This window comes from Medicago truncatula, chromosome 3 (assembly GCF_003473485.1).
Source record: "Medicago truncatula cultivar Jemalong A17 chromosome 3, MtrunA17r5.0-ANR, whole genome shotgun sequence".
In the NCBI taxonomy this organism is placed as follows: Eukaryota; Viridiplantae; Streptophyta; class Magnoliopsida; order Fabales; family Fabaceae; genus Medicago; species Medicago truncatula.
This window is the reverse complement of record NC_053044.1, coordinates 31,051,963-31,072,239: the sequence shown is the minus strand read 5'-3', so window position 1 is coordinate 31,072,239 and position 20,277 is coordinate 31,051,963. Positions and strand designations below refer to the sequence as shown.

Sequence of the window (20,277 nt, the reverse complement as noted above, 5' to 3'; positions counted from 1 at the left end):
ATGGTCAGCAGAGGAGTCCACCGCCTCAACAAGAAGTTGAAGTATATCGGGGTGTTGGATATCAATAAGGGGGAGGACCTCAAGGAGGTCGAGGCAGGGCTCCGCAAGTTGGACGCGGAAATTATGGCGATGAATGTGATGGTTTTGGTGGTGGTGGACATGGTGATTGGAAGATGAACTTGCCTCAGATACTATTCAACTTCAGACACTTATGGTGGCTAGAAAGATGAGTTTTCCTTGGATTAGGGTGCAGATGGAACTGAGGTAGCTTGGTGCAGCTCGGGTGCTGGTTACCTCGGTGGGCCGCCATATGAAGGATCTATGTCATGGTCATTGCCACCACCGTAGAAACCTCTGCCACCTTCATATCCACGGCCTTGTTGCTGAGAAGGCCCTCCTCAGCCCCAACAACAGTATGGTGCATACTGCTCTCGGGGTTGAGGAGGGTCTTCTCAGCAAGGAGACCGTGGATATAAAGGTGTCAGAGGTGGAAATGATGGTGGTGCAGGTGCTGCTAGTGGCCATGACATAGTTCATTAATTAATATGGCAGCCCCCCGACGTAACCAGCATCCGAGTCCATCAGCTCTTGGATTCTTCTGTTGACCATCAGATCTTTTGGCCCCACCGGGTCCATCAGCTCTCCTCTTCCAATCTGAGGCAAGTTCATTCTTAGGGGACTCATGCCCCTCCTCCACAAAGTAAATCATCACTAAGGTTTCCCCTTATCCTTGGAAAAGGGAGTTATGACCAGAAGTGTGTTGTTTTGGCAAACCTTTTCTTTTGTCGAGTTACCTGAAAAAGACAATCATCAGTATGATGTAAGTTCCACTTTCAATGATTTGTAGTAATTTCTGACTATTTATCCTTATATTTATACTAATTGATAATGTTCTTGTGCTAGAAATAACTTGCTGATGCTGATGCATTTTGAACATAACAAAAGACACTCCAGTGTTCAATCATGTTTATTTGGATGAAGTTTCTCTATCGCTAGTAAAATGCCCCGTATGCTATTTTGACTAGAAGTTTTCGTCCATTAGGTCGGTTCAAAAGATTATGATGCAATTACTATGGTATGACCTCCTTGATTTTGTATTTTATGCTTAGCGGAACTTTATGCTGAAGTATTTTATGTTATAATTTATAAAATTGAACGTCCTTGCTTAGCTGTTAATGAAATTGAAAGAAGATTGTAATCGGAATTCTTCGATTGAACATCATCTAAGAAACACACCAGAAGGACATTGTAATTCTTTGGTCGCAAGGATTAAACATCATTTGATTGGTGTCATTATGTTGATGTAAGTGAGGCATTAGATAAATAGATTGGTACAACGTAGTCTTTGAGAAAGAACTCAGGTTATTTCTCAAAGACTTCAATTTTGTTTTACGTAATCTCTGAAAATCAAAATAGCTTTATTCATGGTCGGAGCATTATTGAAAATAATACTATTGATTTGCATGAAACCATTTATTCTTTTAGGCATTTGCACACAAAAGCTTAATGCTTTATTAAGCTTCACCTTGAGAAAAGTTATGATTGTATCATGTCTTATATAAACCAACTTGGCATTCCAGCTAAATAGAAGGCATATCTCATTGTATCCCATCTACTTTTCTTCGAATCAATCGTATGGAATGAGTAAATTGTTGATCTTATTGAGTTTTCTAGAGGGATACGTTAAAAAGGCTTTCACACGATACATGTTTTCTCCTCCTCTTCCTTCTTCACTTCATTTTTTAGAAGTAATTATTATTTGTCTTCCATGTAAAAGAAAGTGTAAATTGGACCAATGAAATGTGTTCCAAGTGTCCATCCTCTGGACAAGTAACCATTTTCTTGAAGTAGTACTATCTTGATGATGCAAAGGCCTTCTTGGGAGGTTTAATAGAATTTCTTGGCTTATTTTAATCACAATGTTCATTTTACGGAAAATAAGAATTTAATAGGGTAATTAAAAATTGTTTTCCATTTGTGATTATCACATCAGACACACACACACAGGCACACATACAAATTCACATTATCACATTATATCAATTTCCATCGTAGAAAGAAATGATCATGATTCAAGTGCTAGAAGGAATACATCGGAAGACGATAATCGTAGCAAATTATCTTCCTCTAAATTCTAAAAAGTATGACATTACTGGTAGATGGTGCTTTAGTTATGATGAAGATTCAATTTTTAGGCAGTTAAAGGATGGTCTCTCTTTTGATATTGATGTTGTTTGCGTGTGATCTCTGAAGGTTGATGTTGATAAAAGCGAGCAAGATAATGTTTCCCAGTTGTTGGAGGAATTCAATAGCTTCCCTACTTTTATTCCTTCAGAAATCCAGAAAAAGTTTTATGACGGATTCTGCAAGAACTATTTTTGGCCTCTATTTCATTCCATGTTTCCTATGTATCAGAGTTACTGCAGTGGCTTCGATGGGTAACTTTGGCAAGCTTATGTTTCTGCTAACAAGATATTTGCCAATAAAATTATGGAAGTTCTTAACCCAAAAGATGATTATGTATGGATTCACGACTATCATCTTATAGTTCTTCCAACATTTCTACGGAAACGGTGTTGACATGTCAGGCTAGGCTTTTTCTTCAATAGTTCGTTTCCATCCTCCTAAATTTGTATAGATATACCTGTCGGAACAAAAATCTTCATATCAATGCTTAATGCACACATAATTAAATTTCAAACATTTGATTATGCCTGCCATTTTCTGTCTGCCTGCAGTCGAATTCTTGGATTGGAATATGAATCCAAAAGAGGTCAAATTTGGATCAAATATTTTGGACGTACGATATTCTTTAAAATATTGCATGTTGGGATTAATATGGGTCGCATTCAATCCACTTTAAATCATCTTTCTAATTCTAAGAAAGTTCGAGAACTCTCCAAACAATTTAAGGGGCAAAAACTTATTATTGGTTTTGATGACTTGGACATGTTCAAAGGCGTGAGCTTGAAGTTATTAGCCTTTGAACGACTCTTTATATGGTTCCCAACACTACAGGGCAAGTTGGTATCACTCCAAATTATAAATCCTCCAAGGAGTGATGGTTGGCATGTTGAGAAAGCAAAGGAGCAGGCATACATGATTTCCAAAGGAATACATGAAAGGTTTGGTTTTCTAGGTTATAAAGATGTCGTCATCATTGAAGGTTATGTTCCATTCCATGTGAAGGAGGCTTAATACGCTTTGGCCAAATGTTGTATTTTGAATGCGGAGCAGGATGGCATGAATTTGGTTCTATACGAGCACATTGCGTGCAGGCATGGGTGTTCTAAAATGGACACAACATTAGATATTCCTTCCAACTCTCCTCAAATAAGTTCAATTGTTGTTTCTGATTTTGTAGGTTGCTTTTCCTCTCTTAGTTGGGCAATCAGGGTGAATCATTGGGATATAAATGTTGTTGTTGAAGCGTTAAAGTTGGCTATCACAATGTCCAATGAAGAGAAACAGTGTCGGCATGAGAAGAACTACCAATTTGTTAGTTCTCATGATGTGCTTTACTGGACCCAACATTTTGAGCAAGGCCTAGTTTTCTCGTGTAAGTATCATGGTAAGAAACTTTTCTGGGGTTTCGGCTTTGGCCTGGAGTTTAGAGTTTTGTCCCTCTCTCCGAATTTCAAGAAGCTGTCTAGAAACTACATTGTTTATGCATATAAAAGAAGTGTGGTTGAAATTATAATTGACATACCGTTTATGATGAACAGTTGAATTGCAAATAATCCACAATCAAAACACTAACCTTATATCTCCACCATGCTTAACTGCTATACCAAGATTCTCACACTGATAATAAAAATTTATCAATGAAGGCATCCCTCGATCAATGACAATAATCACAGTGTTATTAACATTACTGCAAAGTTTGTTTAGCACATATACGACCTCAGGACTGGGGGATGCAACAATGGGATCATGAGGTACAATTGTTACATCATAGTCTAAAAATATTGCCCTGCATTTTTTCCTTTTATATGCATAAACAATGTAGTTTCTAGACAGCTTCTTTAAATTCGGAGAGAGGGACAAAACTCTGACCTCCAGGCCAAAGCCGAAACCCCAGCAAAGTTTCTTACCATGATCCTTACACGAGAAAACTAGGCCTTGATCAAAATGTTGGGCCCAGTAAAGCAAATCATGAGAACTAACAAATTGGCAGTTTTTCTCATGCCGACACTGTTTCTCTTCATTGGACATTGTGATAGCCAACTTTAACGCTTCAACAACAACATTTATATCCCAATGATTCACCCTGATTGCCCCACTAAGAGAGGAAGAGCAACCTACAAAATCAGAAACAACAATTGAACTTATCCGAGGGGAGTTGGAAGGAATTTCTAATGTTGTGTCCATTTTAGAACACCCTTACCTGCACGCAATGTACTCGTATGGAACCAAATTCTACCATCCTGCTCCGCATATACAATACAACATTCGGCCAAAGCGTAGTAAGCTGCCTTCTTATGGAAAGGAACAAAACCTTCAATGATGATGACAGGTTTATAACCTAGAAAACCAAACATTTCATTAATTCCTTTGGAAATTGTGGATGCCTGCTCCTTTGCTTTCTCAACATACCAAGCATCACTCCTTGGAGGATTTTTAATTTGGAGTAATACCAACTTGCCCTGTAGTGTTGGGCATCGTATAAAGAGTCGTTCAAAGGCTAATAACTTCAAGCTCACGCCTTTGAACATGTCCAAGTCATCGAAACCAATAATAAGTTTTTGCCTCTTAAATTGTTTGGAGACTTCTCTAACTTTGTTAAAATCAGAAAGATGATATAAAGTGGATTGAATGCGACCCATATGAATCCCAGCAGGCAATATTTTAATGAATATCGTACGTCCAAAATATTCAATCCAAATTTGACCCCTTTTGGATTCATATTCCAAGCCAAGAATTCGACTGCAGACAGACAGAAAATGGCAAGCATAATCAAATGTTTGAAATCCAATTATGACTGCATTAAGCATTGATTTTAAGATTTTTGTTCCCACAAGTATATCTATAGAAATTTTGGAGGATGGAAACGAACTATGGAAGAAAAAGCCTAGCCTGACATAACAACACCGCTTCCGTAGAAATGTTGGAAGAACCATAAGATGATAGTCATGAATCCATACATAATCATCTTTTGGGTTAAAAACTTCCATAATTTTATTAGCAAATATCTTGTTAGCAGAAACATAAGCCTGCCAAAGTGACCCATCAAAGCCATTGCAGTAACTCTGATACATATGAAACATGTAATGAAATAGAGGCCACAAATAGTTCTTGCAGAATCCGTCATAAAACTTTTTCTGGATTTCTGAAGGAATAAAAGTAGGGAAGCTATTGAATTCCGCCAAAAACTGGGAAACATTATCTTGCTCACTTTTATCAACATTAACCTTTAGAGATCCCACGTAAACAACATCAATATCAGAAGAGAGACCATCCTTTAACTGCCTAAAAATTGAATCTTCATCATAACTAAAGCACCATCTACCAGTAATGTCATCCTTTTTAGAATTTAGAGCAAGATAATTTGCTATGATTATCATCTTCTAATGTATTCCTTCTGGCGATAAAGCACTTGAATCATGATTGTTGCTCTGCCTACGATGGAAATTGATATTATCTGCAGAAACGAAGTCTACCAGATTAATGCATGATCCCATTCTTTCCACTATTTTACTCAACTTTGCAGTTTAATGCATGATCCCATCCTTGTTATGGAGTTTTTTAAACTGATTAAGATTATCATGAAAGCCTCTAAACCAAATTCTTTTCAAATCTTTGCTGAAACAAATTTTCTCCTAATTGAGAGAATTTGGATGATTTCAATCTAAAAAAACAGGAATGTAGCCTCACATTCTTCTTAGCATCGTATTCTTTCTTTATTTATTTATTTCTTTTTCTGTGATTTTGTGCATATGTATCAGTGTAAGACATTTCGTTTTCGGTTTTTTAATAATTTTGAGACGTACTTTGTCTGTCATGCAAATTGGAGTTCTTATTCTAGAAATAACATTCGGATTCTGATCCATTTTGAACCTAACAGAAGATACTTCAGTTTCAAATCAAGTTGATCCGGATGAGGTTAATCTAATGATTGTAAAATGTCTTGTATGTGATTTCAACATTGAAGTTTCAACTAGCCGTGACCGTTCGGTAGATTATGATGCATATAATATGGCATGACCTCCTGAATTTTATAATTTATGTTTAGCAGAACTTGTTACTGAAGTATTTCTTTGGGTTTTTGTTAGATTTGGTTTTCTTTTCCGATATTTCTTGATTGAATGATAACGGGACTATTGACATTGTTATAATTTGTTATAATGAATGTCCTTGCTTAGCTGCTAATGAAATTGAAAAGAAAATTTATGTGTCAGCTTGATATAGTGCACTTGTCCTGATCTTGATAAAAAGATGAGCATGAAGTAACCATCTTAGTCAAAAACTAAGGAAAATTGAAACAAGACATTTCTAAATATTTAACATAGGTATTGTACTTGATTATATTTGAAATTTGATATCGAAATGAATGCTTCACTGTTCCTATATCAGATTTGTCCTGTGTGTGATGAAAGCTTAGGGGAGGATGCAATCAGGATGGTGAAGAACTCAAGCTTCCCAATCTCACAAATGGTATTTCTGTGCTTTAATCGTAAAATAGCTCAGTTTCTGCGTAGAAGTATTTGATTCTTATCTAACCCAATTTATTATGCTGATATAACGATGTATGCTTTCTACATAGTGGATTTGGAAGCCTCGAAAAAAAAAACGGCATCTCACATATTCATTGCGCATTGCATCATAAGAAAGATGCTTCCTGGGAACACAACAAACACGAACCAATGCCTGATTCAATTTCGCCTGCGTTTAGGGACAATGTGTATCTTCCAAGCTTGAATTATATTCTCTCAGATGAAGAAGATACAATCAGAAATGCCTCAGATGTTGTCGTTGAAAATGACACATCCATTGCAAAAAGGTATGGTCCTTTGAAGTCTATATGTTATAATGGTGATATGCTGGTATGAATAAAAAGAACAAAGTTGGGGAACTCATAAATATAAACTAAACTCATTAAAGGAACATGATTAAAAATTTAACATTTTTTCCTTTGCAGTCTTCGCAAATCTCTTGTTCTTAGATATGTTATAAATATAAACTAAACTCATAAGTGAATTAGTCTATCTGAATTTAATATCATTGTTCTCTTCATTAAATTAAAACTGCTTCATGTGGTAAGGAAAATTATGCAGCTGATGGTGTTAGCAACTTACCATAGATTTCCAAATATTTTGCTTTTTCGAATTTTCATATATATAATGTTCTTTCCATTTTAAGGTTACATTGAAAGATACGAGAGGTGTGTTATTAAGGTTACATTGAAACATACAAGAGGTGGATGTATGTGTGATATCATACCCTCATTTTCCCAAAAAAAATTCTTGCAAAATTATATCTTAAATTTGATTAAGGGAGTCACATATTGCATGCCAATACACACATGTACTGATACCCACTTCAATAGCCTGTATTTGTTGACTTGAGATACAAATCTGTTGGTTTCTCTAAATCTCATGATCTAAGTCTAGCTTTGCACTTACCTACTATGATTCTAATTACGATATTACTATATTGACAGTATAAAGGAACATGTAGCAAGAGATTTACTCATTAATTTATCATTATTTTCTTTCTGAATATAAAAACTTTCATTCCAAACCTTGAATTTTGTAATGTTCTGTGGCATTCCCACTATTGCCAGATTTTCTCAGGAATTGCTAGACAGGCATACATATGCGAGAAACTGCTTTATTAATTATATCTTTAGATAGTTGTGACGATGCTTGTAAAAAGAGGCATTGCGTTTTTTTTTTCTTTTCTTTCTGTTGCAATACCAACAGAAAAATATTTACTTTTTCTTCATGTGTGAGATACAGAAATTAGCTTCTCAGATTTTATGAAGGACTAAAATGAGATATTTCCTATTTGTTCATTCTTGCTAGTTTATTTTTTCAAAATTATATCTTAACTTTGATTAAGGGAGTCACATAATGCATGCCAATGCACACATGTACTAACACTCACTTAAATGGTATGAATGTGTTGAATTTTGTGATACAATTCAGATGGTTTATCTAAATCTCATGATTTAAGACTAGCTTTGAACTAACCTACTATGATACATAATTACTAATTTGAAAATTTAAAGGATTATATAAGAGGTTTACACATTAGTTTATCATTATTGTTTTTCTGAATATGAAAATTTCATTCCAAACTTTGTGTAGTTGTGTGACGCTCCCTTTATTGCCAGAATTACTTAACTGATTAATATCTTCCTGTGATATGGTTCACAATCACATTCTCTGGAGAAGTAAATATGTATTATTATTCTTCTCTTTGAATATGTTTGTTTATTTACTTATAAAACATGTAGTAATATCTGAATTTTGAAGTGGAACTATTGGATAATACACACATAGAGGAAATAACTTGCATCACAAGCAATTAAGTTTAGAGTGATTAAGTACCAATGTAGTGTTTCCCTTCCATTGTATAAATACTCATTGTACCTTCAGTTCCAAGTAATAAGAAAATCATATTCTACATACATTTTCATCTTCTTAATATGGTATCAGATTCCTTCTCCTTCCTATTCCTTCTCCTTCCAGGAGAAGGTTGTTACGATCCTTAACCTTTTTCTAACTGATTTTGTTGCATTTCTCTTTCCTTCTTCATCTTCATCGTTAATCATCCACCATTTCCAGGATTCTTCATGTTTTCTGCACTTGTGCTTGATTGAATTCATCTTCAATCTTTGTTTTCTCTTGTTTTTTTATCGTTTTCAGTGCATTTTCTGCACTGCGTTCACTTTTTGTTCCTTCTGGAATTTGTTAAAGATTTTACTCTATTCTTGCTTTGTTTTTCTTGATTCTACATACACATGGCTCCTCGTGCTAATCAACAGCAAAATCCTGATTACGATTCTGCATTTTGTTTTTCATCCGAGCGAATTTCCTTCTTCTCTCACCGTTTTCCCAACTTGATGGATCCAATTATGATGCATGGAATCATTCCATGAAGCGTGCTTTAAGAACGAAGAACAAAATTGGATTCATATCAATGGTTCCATTCCTACACCTGATCTTGAAGATCTTAATCGCAATGCTTTGGAACATTGTAATCACTTGGTTCAATATTGGATTATCAACCGAGCTATGCTCACGAGACATTTTTTTTCTTTATCTATATTAAAAAGTATATTACCACTGTTTTTTTCTCGACCAATATCTGAAATGTTTATATATAAAAATAAATTAATAAGCAATATTTTATATAAATTAAGACTCTTTAATTTATCTTTATCTGGAAGTAAAAAGTATATTATCACTATTTTTTTCTCGACCGTTATTTCTTGAGAAATATTTTCAACTAAAAAAATAATGAAGAAATATTTTTCTATAAATTAACACTCTTTTATTTATCTTTTCAATTTTTTATTTTTGTTTATTTATTAATTTTATATTTTGTTGCGTTAGCTTTATGTCCATATATTTTTTCCCCTTTATTTATACCTGTTTTTTGACATAAATAAGAGTCATACAGAGAACAAAAATTAATTAAAGTTAAAAAACATGATTATAAGATTTGCACGTAATAAATGAAAATGTATGTAGTTATCAACACTTTCAAATTTGTATAATAAGTACACACCACTAGTCAAGCATATCATAACAAGTTAATAAACAATTTTAGTGAGATGAAAAGTCTAAAGAATATTTTATGGAGACTAAAATTAAATGTTGGTATATTTAGGGGAACTATTTACTTGATTAACCCAAAAATTATAAATAATAATAAAAAATTGAACACATGACCACTTACTTAAGTACACTTTATAACTTGGATCGATCAATCCATTTGTGGTGGTATCTATATCTATAAATTTGTAGTGCTATTTTTTTCTTTATATTTTTACAATTTTACTATTTATATATACACCATTTTATTTCATTAACCAATCAAAATTTTCAAATATTTATATTTTTATATAAAAAGATATTAAATATTGTTCTAATATTTTTTTCTTTCAATTTCACAATTTTCTTAACCTTTTTTTTTATACCAATTTTGTCATTGGTTATCAATCAAACAATCTAGTTTTTTTAAAATAATTTGATAAAATTTATAACTATATATATTTTTTGACGAAGCCAAAAACACAGTATATCAAAAATCCTATCAAACACAAGACGTGCCTAACAAGTATCTAAACAAAGTATCAAGATACAAAACAAAAAACAACCAAGTTTCGTCATTACATAACAGCATAACCAATACATAGAGATGGATTAGACCAACAAGAATGATAATAGAAACAATAATTAGATTTGTAAGCCTTCAGCCATCAGACATTTAACTAATATTATTATCGATTAAAAGGAAAAGAATTACACATTACTAGTGAATGTCTTGATGTTTGTATGAATATAAAGAGACTAAATTGTCTTAGCAACATTTTCTTACCGGACTATACTTACTTCTTGATTGAACTTTAAACTATCAAGGTCATCTTCCCTTAGAAACTGTTTGGCTAACATAAAAAAAAAAGACTAATTTTGCATGTTGAGATATGAAAATGACCAATGGATAGAAGGGTTTATAAAATTTCTTGAAATCACTACTGTGTATATAGTTGAATTATGGCGAATTTACGAGGGTCTTTGCATTAAGATGATGTCAAAGTATAGCGAGAATTGAAATTAAGATGGATTGTTTGGTTGTTGTTTAGAATTTTAGGCATGAAACTAATGGTGGTGTGATGAGCATCAATCTTATGAAGAAAATAAGACAATTGCACTCAAGTTAGACGGTAAGATTCGGAACATTCATGAATGTTCCGAAAAACCAACATATGTACAAATGTACTAGGTAACATCGGATGTGAAAGTTCCTTAAAAAAAAATATCGGATGTGAAAGTGATGCATGTGTCACATATTTTAAACGCCCTCCTTCAAAGAAGATATCGATGTATTTCAATATCGTAAAGGTGTATGTTTTTTCCCGATTAATATCGTCGTAATCTTATTTTCTTATTTGGGATTAGACCCCGTACAATACAAAAAAGACCAGAAAATCTTAATTTAACCATTTAATAAATTTATTCAAAATTCAATGACCCCACACTATCAAGATATGGAAAAGATTTGACTTTATTTTCTTTCTTTAAAACAAATAAATATTCGTTTTTATGAATTCTCCTTATTATATTTATTAGTTTGTTCATAAATCAAAAATTCATTTGTTTCCATTGTAATTTACTGTAATTACCTGTATAGCCTTGTAACCTTTATATTAGTTGTAATTTACTGTAATAACAATGAGAAAGACATCAAACCGTAATTCCTGACACAAATATAACAAAGACAGCTTTAAATGTTTCTGGTACATTGAAACTTGACACCTCGGAACAAATTTGTACCTATTTATTCTCATTCATTCATTTTGTAACATTGCACGAATAACTTCACAAACTATAGAACAAGAAGAAGCTACAATCATGATGCTTTCTGCTACTCTTCCCATTTCCCCTATTACTGCAAAATCATCCTCTTCAATGCAATCCCTGAGCTTCTCTCATCGTGTTATACTTCCTTCCGGAAGCCGTGTTACTCCGGCGATGTTTACCGGCGTTTCAAAGGGTGGTAGTAGCTCACTCTCACCTGTCAAACTGAAGGCCTCTTCAATGACAACTGCAGCCATTGGTAAGTTAATGTTTGTTTTAGTCTTTTTGAGCATGTTTGGATTGACGGTGAATTTGGCAGAATCACGATGTGTTTTTGGCACAAAATCACGGTGCCAACGTTATTTTATTAAACTCATTGTGGTTCCCAACATGCATTTTCACTTTTCAATAATTTTAGAGTTTACATTGAAAAATGAAAAAGAGGGAATTTTTTAACAAAGGTCTATTATTTTTGCAGCTCAAGAGGTTGATGAAAGAAAGAAGTTTATAGAGGCATCAAAAAATGGAAACTTGATTCCTCTGTATCAGTGTATATTCTCTGATCAGCTTACTCCTGTTCTTGCTTACCGGAGTTTGGTTACGGAAAATGACCGGGAAGCTCCAAGTTTTCTTTTTGAGTCTGCTGAGCCTAATTTTCAAGGTTCCAATGTGGTGAGTGTGCTTTGTTTTGGTAGTTTCATGGTTTTGAATTTTAAGGTTGTTTATATATATATATATCCGGGGTTTGAATGATTGCAGGGGCGCTACAGTGTTGTAGGAGCTCAGCCAACAATGGAAATTGTTGCAAAAGAAAATAAGGTTACAGTAATGAACCATGAATCTGGTCAGTTAACTGAGGAGATTGTTGATGATCCTATGGAGATTCCCAGAAAAATCTCACAGGATTGGAGACCATGTCTTAGTGACGAACTTCCAGATGCATTCTGTGGTAAGAGTTCTATATGATGATAGTAAATCATGTTTACCAAGATGGGCTTATGCCAAATTAAGATTCAATTAATAAATATCCAGACGGATATAACTGTATCAATTATTTATAAAGCATGGATGACAGGTTGATGACGTATGACACATGATTGCCGCAAGGATTAACAACTTTATGATAATGTAAAATTGTTATGGCTAGGATGTTTTCAGTTTGAGCAAGTGCAACTATAATTTTGAAAACCAAAAGAAAACATGATATTAATGTCTTTTTCGGGTTTTCCGGATGACTATAATAAAGAAGTTGAAATCTTACATTATTTGTCGTTATGCGACTTCTTGTGTGAGCGCGCGCGCGTGTGAGAGAGTAATGTTGACATCTTGTTTGTTCGCATCTATTATATTATCTACAGAGCGTTAACTAGTTTAAGTTGTTGTTGAAGGTGGTTGGGCAGGTTATTTCTCTTATGACACAGTTCGCTATGTGGAAAAGAAAAAGCTACCTTTTTCAGATGCCCCAAAGGATGACAGGCACCTCGCAGATATCCATCTGAGCCTTTATGAGACTGTGATTGTGTTTGATCATGTGGAGAAGGTACTTGTTTTTTGTATGCAGAAATTCGGTATCTACTACTAGTATACTGCTTGTGATGTGCATGTGCAGTTCAGCATTTTGGATTTGTACTGCAGTTTATACTCTTGTCTTTTTTAAGAAAAACTCGATTCAGATGCTTTATGACCTAAATGATGCTATTATGATTTTATTACATTTTTTTACTTGATTTTTGTTCATTAAACAAGGGAAAGTGTTTCAAATTATTAGTTCTTGTAAATTCCTTTTCTTTACATCTTTGGACATATAATGATATAATCCAGTGTTATCGAATATCGGCGATGGTGGCTCCATGACAAATATCGGTGGCAGTTTTTGGGCTCGCCGCAATGGTAAATATCGGTCAATATTGCAGGTCTTTCCAGCATAATCCTCTATGATGGCGCCAAAAAGCGGCCGGTATGGAGGGATCTCCACCATGGACCGCCATCGACAACAATGATGAAATCGTCATGTAATAGATAGATATCATGAAATGACTACTGCAGAGATGAAATTTTTACTGAGCACCGATACGGAATCCATTGGATATTAAGTCAACATTTTTGTGTCTCAAAATTATCCATTTATTATTTAGTTTCATTATTATTATTTTTATATGTGATAATGATGGCCTCATTCATTACTTCAATACTTCATTGATGATTCAATTTCTTATTTGTGTTCTTCCCAACAGAAAGCATACGTAATTCTTTGGGTGAGGACTGATCAGTACTCCTCGGTTGAGAGTGCTTACGTGGATGGAACAATAAGATTAAAAAAATTAGTGGCCAAATTACAAGATAACAAGCTGTAAGTTATCTGTTGAATGTTGCTCTATCTAACCATGCAGTTGTTTTTTGAATCAAAATTAATTTAAAGTGTCATTTCCTAGCCCGAGGCTGGCTCCTGGCGCTGTCGATTTGCAAACTCGCCAGTTTGGTCCACCTTTAAAGGAATCAAACATGACAGCTGAAGCATATAAGGACGCAGTCCTTCAGGCAAAAGAACACATTAAAGCAGGAGATATTTTCCAGATTGTATTAAGTCAGAGATTTGAAAGGAGAACCTTCGCTGATCCATTTGAAGTTTATAGAGCATTGAGAGTTGTGAATCCAAGTCCATATATGACTTATTTTCAGGTTTATTTCTATGCAACACAAAAATATTTCATTTGGGAAAGTCACGGTTCATCTTTTTCATCCGCTGATGATCATGTCTTTTCTATACAGGCTAGGGGATGTATTTTGGTTGCTTCAAGTCCAGAGATTCTTGCACGTATAAAGAACGTATGTTTTTGTTCATAGTTAGACTTAATTTTTAAATTAATTGTCACTTCATACTTGGTCACTTCAATGTTTATTACAAGTCTTAATGGGAAAAATATTAGGTTTATTAAATTACTCTATTATTTATTCAAAATTCAATAGTTATGACGGTCTTGTTATAAACAGAATAAGATTGTGAATCGTCCGTTGGCTGGGACTTCTAAAAGGGGAAACACGGCAGAAGAAGATGAAAGTTTATCAGCAAAGCTCTTGAAAGATGAAAAGCAATGTGCAGAGCATGTAATGCTGGTTGATTTGGGGCGCAATGATGTTGGAAAGGTTTTTTCTGTACTTTCACTTTAATGGATGTTCCTATTTGTTAAGCATGTTACATTATAATCTTATACAATAGTTTGCGCTATTATTTTATTTATTTAAAGATGTTGCCAGTCTTGTTTCTTATATTATGTTTACTGTAATCTCTATTGGAGTTGAAGTTTATGAAAATTCAAAGTTACATAAATGAATATAAGCTAATAACTGGGTTGTCTTCGAGTCCGACTCAGCTACTCTAGTGCAAGCGCTATCGTCTCCGGGCCATGGTGATTCGGAATTTTATGCTATTGTTTCTAGTATTATTTTTCAGTTATCTTTACATTCCAACTTCGAGCTGAAGTTTGTTAGGAGACAAGCGAACATGGTTGCTCATAGCTTAGCTAGAGCGGCCTGTTCTTGGGCTAGTCACCGTATTTTTTATTCTTATCCTTCTTGTATTGAATACTGGTTAATTAATGATAATAGTTAACTTTGCTTTGGTAAAAAAAAACTGGGTTCGATAGTGGTTTGATTAAAACAAAATTGATTAGGTCCACTCCTTTTTATTTGTTAATTGTGGTTTTCAAGATAGTTCATATTCTGTACTTCAATCTGCTATGGTTATGCTAACAAAAGTTCTGTTTGCAGGTTGCAAAAAGTGGTTCTGTTAAGGTTGAGAAGCTTATGAATGTTGAACGATATTCCCATGTGATGCACATCAGCTCAACGGTGAGAACATTTCCTTGTTATCTAGTGTTAATTGATGCTTTAAACTATTCTATTGTAGTTTTATTTATGCAAAAGGAAACTATGCTGCTGGTTACATCCTTCTAGGAAAAACCAATTTTCATTGGATTTTCCCTTTGCCGGTTGAATTAATACATGTAATTCTTCAAAAAAATCAGATGGTAACATTGCAGATGTCTGTGTTCCTTGAAAAATATATGTATTTATTTATATTATCCATTGCACTATGAAACTGGGGGCTTTTTGTTGTACGTATTTTCCTCTTCTTTGTTTTGACAGAAAATTGATTGTAAATAAGTTACCAGCACTAGGCACTGTTGAGTCACTATTATATTGTGGCTGCAAACATCTACCCCTCTCCCGAGAAAAATAGTTTATTTATTAAATAAACTCTGAATGCTAGATAATACTTAATTGCTTGTTTTCAGTTTCAACAAAAAACATTTATCATGTGATTCGTTATTTATTATTATATATTAAAAGGTTACGGGAGAGCTGCAAGACCATTTGACCTGCTGGGACGCCCTTCGTGCTGCATTGCCGGTTGGAACTGTCAGTGGAGCACCAAAGGTTCATAATTTTCTTCACTCCTTTTAGTCCAAATGCAATTCCTCATAAATTTGAAAAGCCTGTTCATTATGTAACACTAATGTTAAGCTTTTGCAGTGACCCTGATACATATTATCCTGTCAATTTCAATCTTCGGCTTCATTCTAACCCGATAACTGGTAAATGCAGGTGAGGGCAATGCAGTTAATCGATGAATTGGAGGTGGCAAGACGGGGACCTTATAGCGGAGGATTTGGATATATATCTTTCTCCGGCGACATGGACATAGCTCTAGCTCTAAGGACAATAGTATTTCCAACTGGGACTAGGTACGATACAATGTACTCGTATAAAGACCTAAACAAACGCCAAGAGTGGATTGCTTACCTTCAAGCTGGTGCCGGTATTGTTGCCGACAGTGACCCTGCCGATGAGCACCAAGAATGTCAAAACAAAGCTGCTGGTCTTGCTCGCTCCATCGACTTGGCTGAGTCTGCTTTCGTTCATAAATAAGATCTCTGATACCTCCAAATCGAATCATTGGATATACAATTAGTGGATTACCATTTACTATAAGAATAAATTACTATGCAAAGAAGCTCTTGATTGTGTGATATCTCATTTGTTTGTCTGAACAAGTCAGAAATGTAGCTTCAGATAGTTATGTTAATTAGTGACATTCAATAATTACAGTATCATGGTAATCTTTTATAGAAACATTCTTTCTTCAATGCTCACTTTAAATAAATTATCATGTAAAGTCAGGGCTCCTCTCCCGTCCCTTTCCTCCATCCATCGTTTACAGCAAAAACTGTCTTTTATGTTCAAATCCCTACATTCCATTTCCTCTAATGAAGAAAAATAAACTCATATGCAAGGTTTTGATCCGATGAAGAAAATCCAGCTTTGCTCGGTTAGGAGCAAGCTACTTACTAATAGGGACTATGCCGCATCTTTCTTCTTTGAGAAGTTTTTTTTTTTCTCCTTTTGACAGATTCTTCTTTGAGCAGTTAAACTCAGAAGTACAATTGCACCCAAAGTTGGAAAAATAACTCATTCCTTTTTTTACTTGAATAAAATAACTCATATTCCTTTTTTTACTTGAGTAAAATAACACATAATCCCAAAAATATGACTTTGATCTAGCTATAAATACAACTTTTTTTTTTAATGTCAAAATTTTATTAATAGTGGGTATTAAATTATTTAGGTATCAAAATTTTATTCACTCCATAAAACCATCACACCCGTTGGAATAAGCGAATTGGAAGTTTTATACATATTCCAACCTTCTCACAGCAACTACATCAATTTAATTATTTAGGTATTAAATTTTTCCATATTAATGTCATAAAAACATTTGATTTTGGGGGTTTTCATCACAACCATTCCAACAATTAGGGTCAATCTTCTCTTCAAGCCTATTTCACTGATATGATTAGTTAAATCATATAGTTGACGAATTAAGTGAATGGTGGATAAACATTAGTGTCCTGCACCATGTTTGCTATGATTATGCTATGTTTAAAAAAATATATGTTGCTGCTGAAAATAAGAAAGTGTTCTTATAATATTATAACACCATTAAAGTCGTTGGCATTGGAGATATGATGTCTCAATTCACGTAAATTAGAAATAAGGACTTAATTCCAAAATTATATGATTAGACAATTTAATTTTTTGCAGTCAAGGTAAATGAACCAACAGAATATCTAGATTTGGGTAGACCATAATCATTCCTGAGACACTATGAAAATTGATTATTTTTGCAATTTTAAGCATGTAAAGCAGAAAGAACGTTCATGTACTTGAACAACTATGAGGTTGTAAAGAATAAGAGTTGTGGAGATAACACTTACTACAAAAGGAGATATCGTATTTACCCTATATTTGTCCAAGACTCAGAAGAAAAGATTGAATATTCATGAAGCTAAAAGAACGGACATTGGTTAGAACACCCGTTTAAAGGACTTTCAAAATTTCATTTTTTTTAATGCTTTATTATTTAATTTTTTATGTAAGTTTTGGTTTATTTCCATCCAATCTTGTTTTATTTTTTTATATACATAACTGTGCATGTGCTGCTAGTGTTTGTTAGTGTTGTTAGGTTCCAACCTAGTTGAGATCTTGATGGTCGGTTTAGCATTTGTATTAAATTGTCGTAAACTAGTAATATTTATAAAGGTTCGTATCTAAATGGATTGTTTGATAAATTTCAATTCGACAAATCAGTTGTACTCAGAAAGTATAAAATTGAGGGAATACATAGGGCATAAATTTGGTTTGCATTAAAGAAATAAAATCTAATAAAATCAATGTAAATAGAATGATTTGGTCGTTTTCGATTCACTTCTGTTTCACTATGCGGGAGTATGTAACCTTTGAATGAGCGTCAAACTATTGTCACAAAGACGATAATAGAATATGTCAAGTTATTATAGATTGAATAATTATAATAGATCAAATCCTAAATCCAATGTTAGTAGTCAGTGAGATTATATCATTTTATGGTCATTCATAAACGCATTAAAAACATTAAGAACAAATCATAATGAATAAAACCAAGCAATTGCAATTTTTCAAAGGTACTCAATAAATTACATGGTTCAAGTAGTAATAGACAAGATTATGTTGTTTTCAGATTTAGAGAAGTACCTTATTAAAAATGAAGAAATCACCATCGAATATATTACCAGGTTGAGTCACGACCAAGTCGCTCTCTTTAAGACATTTCGCAGCACTACCCGAGTTTGTGCAAGGTAGACTAACAACTACACCGCCTCTAGGATAAAACAGCTTGGTTCACCTGTTCGATTATGTATTGCACCGTAAGTAATCATTCGAGAAATAACACCCTCAATATGGTAATAAACCACTCTATATGGTATGAAGACCACTCGAAACCGAAGGAACATAAGGAGTAGAAGAAAGGAAGAAGGACTCACCAACACAAGTCGAAAGAGGGGGAAGAGAGGAAAATCACAAAAGGATTAAGTTAGCTTACAAATTAAGAAAACATAATCTTTAAGCAATCCACGGATCTGTTCTCACGTGATTGGATATATCTTCATTCCGGTTATCAGGATATTTTGTTGGATCGGATTGTAACGAAACTTATTCGTTAACAAAGCGCTTTCGGATATTGATAAATTTAACCAATTTTTTTTTATCATTTTCAGGTGATAAAAAAATATATTTCTTTTTGACCCAAACACAAGCCCAATGTCGGCCGAATGGACGACAGTGGCGGCGTCTGTGTCGTGCGTGTGATATATATATTTTTCGTAAGCGCTCTTCCGTTTACAAAAGTGGGTGCCACAAGGGAACACCCTTGGAGGTCACCTCTCACTTATATAAACACTGGTGGGTATGTCTTATCTAATGTGGGACATTTTTCAATTCATACCAACACTAATTCTTTTCTACAGGACATGTGTTTATTCATCCAACTTTCCACTAAAATATAACTAGTGTCCAACAATCTCACACTTGAATATAAAAAGGGTTTCGAAAAATACCGTCAAAGACGTCTCCATAAGGTTTCTAATAAACAAAGTTGTCTCCTACAACTTGAACCTTTGCATAGCGGAAGGTATTCTGATTCTACAAAAGTTGCTTGCATCTTTGAACACTATCTCAAACTTAGAGTCCGCACACATACCTTTTCCTAAGGTGTTTTGTAAAAGCTCGTGTATTTATGGTCCTGCACATCTATCCCAGTTTTAACGAATTCTCTAGGAATTTCGTCTTAAAATTCCATAGGAACCGCCTCAGTTCTGCATTTGTATAGGTGAGTCTACCAAGGATACTCTTGTAGCTATGTACCCCACTCAAGATAGAGTACATATCTCATTAAGAGTTTCTATCATCTCATCCTTCTTTCGTTGCAGAATCATGCTTGTTATTACCCATTGAACCTACGTCTTGCGATCTCCAATCATGTAGGTTGGATTACCATCACTTATTGAGTTATAGGCATTAGTCCCATCCTACTAGATGTATTTTGAAATTTCTCTCTAGTTAGTCCTTCCCTCAAAGGATCAGCTAAGTTTTCATCAACACATACAAAATCAACTTTAACTGCTCGATTAGAGAGAAATTCTCTAATCGTGTTGTGTTTTTGCCTCATCTGTTGTCTCTTACCATTGTAATAATGATTCTTAATATTTGCAATAGATGCGGTATTATCAAAATGAATTAACACAGCTCGTAATGGTTTTTTCCATAAAGGAATCTCAACTAGCAAGCATCTTAGCCAACTTAATTTCTTTACTAGCAGTAGCTAGTGCTACCATCTCAGACTCCATTGTTGACTGAGCCATAATAGTTTGTT

At 34.1% G+C, this 20,277-nt stretch overlaps 1 protein-coding gene and 1 long non-coding RNA gene across 3 annotated transcripts; both read left to right on the top strand.

The window, feature by feature from the left end:
* The first annotated feature begins 454 nt into the window (after window positions 1–454).
* On the top strand, window positions 455–8,035 carry LOC120579390 (uncharacterized). Its single transcript, XR_005645186.1, has 4 exons — window positions 455–820; window positions 904–1,075; window positions 6,574–6,654; window positions 6,764–8,035. It is a non-coding gene; the product is annotated as an uncharacterized lncRNA (long non-coding RNA).
* Window positions 8,036–11,313: 3,278 nt separating this feature from the next.
* Window positions 11,314–16,675, top strand: LOC25491068 (anthranilate synthase alpha subunit 1, chloroplastic). 2 transcript variants are annotated; one of them, XM_013604983.3, is made up of 11 exons: window positions 11,317–11,787; window positions 12,007–12,200; window positions 12,288–12,477; window positions 12,917–13,068; window positions 13,763–13,878; window positions 13,961–14,207; window positions 14,298–14,354; window positions 14,520–14,672; window positions 15,297–15,377; window positions 15,879–15,965; window positions 16,134–16,675. In XM_013604983.3, the coding sequence occupies exons 1-11, from the start codon at window positions 11,583–11,585 to the stop codon at window positions 16,455–16,457; spliced, it is 1,806 nt and encodes a 601-aa protein (XP_013460437.2). In that variant the 5' UTR covers window positions 11,317–11,582; the 3' UTR covers window positions 16,458–16,675. The 2 variants fall into 2 exon arrangements, with proteins under 2 accessions (XP_039687264.1, XP_013460437.2); XM_039831330.1 differs by having other exon boundaries at window positions 11,314–11,787; window positions 13,961–14,354.
* The last annotated feature ends 3,602 nt before the right edge of the window (window positions 16,676–20,277 follow it).

Bases quoted from the DNA above. Each gene is read 5' to 3' on its own strand.
- LOC25491068 (XM_039831330.1), top strand. From the start codon at position 11,583: ATGATGCTTTCTGCTACTCTTCCCATTTCCCCTATTACTGCAAAATCA. The intron at 11,788-12,006 runs GTAAGTTAATGT...TTATTTTTGCAG, and splicing joins AATGACAACTGCAGCCATTG to CTCAAGAGGTTGATGAAAGA. The intron at 12,201-12,287 runs GTGAGTGTGCTT...GAATGATTGCAG, and splicing joins ATTTTCAAGGTTCCAATGTG to GGGCGCTACAGTGTTGTAGG.